General features: G+C 56.0%; 1 protein-coding gene across 1 annotated transcript in view; it reads left to right on the top strand.

Annotated features, from left to right (window-relative positions):
* Nucleotides 1–4,576, top strand: part of CACNA1B (calcium channel, voltage-dependent, N type, alpha 1B subunit) — a 424,961-nt gene that overhangs the window by 382,994 nt on the left and 37,391 nt on the right. Inside the window, 3 exon segments of the mRNA XM_009888006.1 lie at nucleotides 250–395; nucleotides 592–856; nucleotides 941–1,335. Of these exon segments, the coding sequence (XP_009886308.1) occupies nucleotides 250–395; nucleotides 592–856; nucleotides 941–1,335 (806 nt within the window).

Genomic DNA, 4,576 nt, shown 5'->3' with positions numbered 1-4,576 from the left:
CTTCCCTTCCCTTCCCTTCCCTTCCCAACCCAACCCAACTCATGGAGGTTTGCCAGGTTTGCAGCTCCTTGGCCGGGGAGGAGATGTGTGGTGGGGGCTACAAGCTCCTGTACCATTCCCCTGAGACCACCGGGAGCCTTGAAGCAGCAAAATCAAAGGCCAAAGGGGCAGAACGATCCCCAGTATAACTCTATGCATTTGCTTTAATTGTTTTAGTAATTGCTCTCAAGCTTGGATTTCTCTCATTAGGTTATGGGCTCTTCTCTCGATGTTCTTCCAGCATCAAAAATGGTGTTGGGGGATCATTGCGGTGGAACTGTGAGAAGCAGGTTCGTGTTAGCGTGGGCCACGCTGACAACTGGCTCGTGTCCTTTGCGGAGGGCGAGTTTGGTTTTGTATGTGGCCAAACTGACCTGCCCATTGCTGAGGAGCTGCTCCGGAGCTCGGGGGGTCCTGCCTGCGGCTCGCAAGCCAGGAGCTGCCTCATCCCCGGCAGCAGCATTCCCGCACGTGGGAAATTAAGCAGCACAAGTGTGTTGAGCAGCAAAGGCTCAATTTCAAATTTCTTTTTTTTTCCTTCTTCTTTTTCAGGACTCCAGACTCACCAATTCAGATTTGACCCTGGGGCCGCCTTGGACGTGGGAGGACGCCCAGGAGACCCTCAACCTCCAGCCTGATGGGAGCGCCCTGACTTCACTCTCTGCTGCAGAGATGCCGTCAGCTGAGGAGGAGGAGGAGGGCAGCCTTTCTATTGAGGATGAAGGCTTTGAGCTGTTGAACTCCACCTACAACAAAATCACCGGCCCCGGCAGGCCAGGGTTTGGCAGGAGCAGCCCGTGGGTCGCTGGTAGTTCCGGTGAGTCCATAGTCATGGTGTCCTCCATTTCTCCTGTGTACCGTTGTGATGCCTGGGTACCTGATGGTGCTTTTGTCTGCCCAGGACCCTCCATCAAAACACACAGAGCAGCCAAGAAGGAGCCAGCCTCTGACCCCGGGGAGGAGAACGTCACCACGGAGAAGCTGAGGGGCGACGCGGGCACCTGGCGGCAGCTCTCGCCCGGCAAACCCGGTGATGCCATCACTGACCTGGACGTGCCTGCCACCTTTGCCAAGGTCTCCCCATCGGTGCCTCGGGCAGCTGCCCCCAAAGGTCCCCTGGGGACGGGGTCAGCTGTGGGTGTCCCTGAGCATCCCCGGGTAGCGGCCAGCCCCGCTGTCCCAGGGCTTGGGGACGGCGCTGCCCGCCTGGGACACCCCATCTCGCCGGTGGCCCACAGGCAGCGGGGCCATGTGAAACCGGGACCTCCGGGGCTGCCAGGACCACCAGGGCTGCCGGTGAGTGGTGGAGACGATGGCTGTGGGAGGGGAGGGCTGGGGGGGGGTGCATCTTCCCCTGCAGAGTTGGGCACTGGCTTCACTGGCGACTGGAGAGAAGATGATGATTCCCTTATCCCCCCTGCCCTAGAGATGGTCTGAAGTCATTTAACCACGCTGTCGGTTTTCACCTCACCCTGGTCCTGCCCAGAGGCAGGTTGAGGGGCTCAGAGTGGGGCTAAGCCGTGTCCTCCAGCCCCCGTCCCCGCAGCAGACCCCAGGGGTCAGCCCATGGCCCCGCTGGCGTCGCTGTCCTTTGCTTCTCTATGGCTGTGACATCCCCAAATTTGCGGTGGTTCGAAGCAGAGCATTGAATTTGTCTTGAAAATAGGTTTTGGTAATTTTTCAGATGATTCATCCGTTGTAGTGGATGAAAAAAAGGGAAATTAAAAAAATAGTAAACAGAGAATAGATAAATCTTTAGAGAAGTTATCAGTCTTCATTGAGCAGGAGCTGAAAAATGTTTTTACATATTTTTCCATGTTTATTTCTTCTGCTGAAATGATTTCCCTAATTCGGTTAAGTTTTCTTAACAAATCCTCTAGAAAATTACATTTCGTTTACCCAGTGCCGCTGCCAGACGTGACCACGGGCACATTCTCCTCCGCCCTGGGCAGACACCCATGCGAAAGCCGTCTGGGATGCCCGGAGCTTGGGGCTGCTCTGGGGGGTCATCTGGGTGCTGCAGGGCAGGTCCCCGCACGGGGCTGTTTGTACGGCTGTGTTTGAGGGACCTGGCACTAAATTCATCATCGATGAGCCGGGCTTCATCGGATAACGGTTAAATTTAGGACTGCTAGCTTCCCCCTCCAGCCACCTCCTTGCTGCTGCAGCTATTGCCTGCGAAAATAGAAGAAAAATGGCAAAAGGAACAGATGCTGAAGGATGAAAAAATCCCGGGAGTGGAGGAAACGTCACGGCATTTGACAGCCCTGCTGTCAGCCGGCGGGAGAGGCGGAAGCGCGAGGAGGGGACCCAGCTGGGAGGGAATTGCTTTTTCCCCACTGTAGAAAGCGTTGAGGTGGGTTTTCTCTTGGTCCTGAGCATCCTGGGTTGGAAACACAGCTACAGGCGGCCCCCCCCTGCCATTAGGAGTTTGGGTTTGAGATGGTGGCGCCAGCGGGTGTGGGCTTGAAGCTCTGCAGTGGCACATGCCGTGCACGGTTAGAGCTATTATTTTCGCTAAAATTACGCGCTGAGCCTGCCAACCTTTCCGGATGTTTTGTTACCGCTCCTCAGGGCTGAGGGCAGGTGGGCTCTGCCCTCGCTGCTGGTCCCCAAAGGTCCTCCTGCCTCCTCGGGTCTCCATCCCACCAAGCCCCATCCTGAGCTGTGGGGATTCTGGGCACCTCAGAGCCTGTTTTGGGGCTGCTGCCCAGCCTGGGCACCCTGAATTCGTACCCACACGCCTCGCTGCTGCCCTGGCCAGTGCTCGTGGTGATGCCCGCAAAGGTGTGATGGATGCTTTGGGTGTTTAAATGTATCCCGTGGAAGGGAAACCAATGAATTGGTGCCCTTGCCTTGGAAAACTTCATTAAAAGGAATTTGGGGGTTTTCCTGTGGGAATGGGACTTTGCCTTACCTCTGCTTTCGGCAGCGGTGATGGGTGCTGGGCTTGCCGCTCACCCTCTTGCGGCGTCCCCTCGGAAAGCCCTGCAACCGGGACCTGGGCACAAGGGGGGGTGGGTGTCTGAGGGTGACATCTCTCGTTATTCTTAGAGGAAAGGTTTGGAAATAATCGGGTTTTAGCATCAGCCTTTCCACTTGTGGGGTTTTTCTCCTCTTTCGCTGGCAGTGTTGCTCAGGGAAATCAGCGGGGCACGGACCTCCAGCCCTGCCCCACCACGCAGTGGGTCCTCTCCCGCGGTGCAGGTTCGTGTACGTCTGGTTTGTCACCCTCAGAGATTTTTATGCCTTTGCAAAAACACTTTGAGGAGCTCTTCCAGTCGGGAGGTGTGGATGGAGGTTTATTTACCATCCTGCCGAGTCCTGGTCGTCCCCTAATGCTCTTCAGGGCATTTACGGACCGTGGACCCCGCGGACCACATGCCCTCAGTTCCCATCCCAGTCATCCTCCGCTGTAAAGGCATTCGACATCGGTGGGGAAAATAAACCCAACACATTGTGAGAAGCGGAAAGTGTTTCTTCCTTTAAAAGCTGCTGATTTTTATGATCTTCCTAATCCTCCTTGCAGGGATTTTGGATACCGGCATCACCATTGTGGTGCCGGTATCCAAAAGCTCCTTGGCTTTCATAGCTCGTGTTTTGGGGGGGTTCCACTTGTCGGTACATCCCCACAGGCTTTTCTTTTTCTTTTTTTTCTTTTTTTTGGTTTCTGTTGCTCAGAGGTAGCGCTGGCTGGTTCGGAGCAGAGTTGCGGTTTCTATTCGTGGGCTTAAATGGAATCCTGCTGGAGGCACCTGGTGTCAGGGACGGCGTGAATGTGGGCGACGGGCAAATGCAAAGCCTTCTCCGTACTTTCCTCCCGGGAGCCCCACGCGGTTCGGCGGCAGCCAGGGCTGCGGGAGGAGGGAGGGAGGGATGGTGCTGCGGAGCGGTGCTGTGTGCGGTTTGCGGGGCAAAACACCGGCTGCTGCCTGGATGAGACCTCCTGGATTGATTTTTTTTTTTTCCTTAATTTAATTTTTCTCTCCTGAAATGTTACAGCCCTTGGGTTTATTGTTCCTGGTGCTCTGGATTGTTCTTTTTGGTTTGCCCATCAGCTTGGGAGCTGCTTAAGGAAGAGAAATAGATGCCATCAAATGTCAGGGGGTGCTGCTGTGCCCGTGGCTCGGTCCCATCCTGTCCCTCCACTGTGCACTAGGACTGCACGCGTTGGCTTTGCCACGTCGGTGTTTGTGCTGGGGGTGGCCATGGCCAGTGCCTGGGGAGGAGGAGGAGGAACCATCTCAGAGAGGGCCCTGGTGCCTTAGGTGTCCTCAGTGGAGCACTGTGACCCACTGGTGGCCACGTTGGAGGAAAGGTTCCTTGGCATCCCATTGGCTGCTGGCACATCTCCCCGAGGGCACCCTGGGAGGAGTGGCTGACACACCGGAAGGCTGTGCCACCATTCAGCGTGGCCTGGACAGGCTGGAGAGTTGGGCAGAGAAAAACCTTATGAAGTTCAACAAGGGCAAGTGTGGGGTACTGCATCTGGGGAGGAATAACCCCATGCACCAGTACAGGTTGGGGGCTGACCTCC

Source organism: Charadrius vociferus, unplaced genomic scaffold (genome assembly GCF_000708025.1).
Source record: "Charadrius vociferus isolate BGI_N301 unplaced genomic scaffold, ASM70802v2 scaffold1040, whole genome shotgun sequence".
In the NCBI taxonomy this organism is placed as follows: Eukaryota; Metazoa; Chordata; class Aves; order Charadriiformes; family Charadriidae; genus Charadrius; species Charadrius vociferus.
This window is presented reverse-complemented; position numbering and strand designations above follow the sequence as displayed.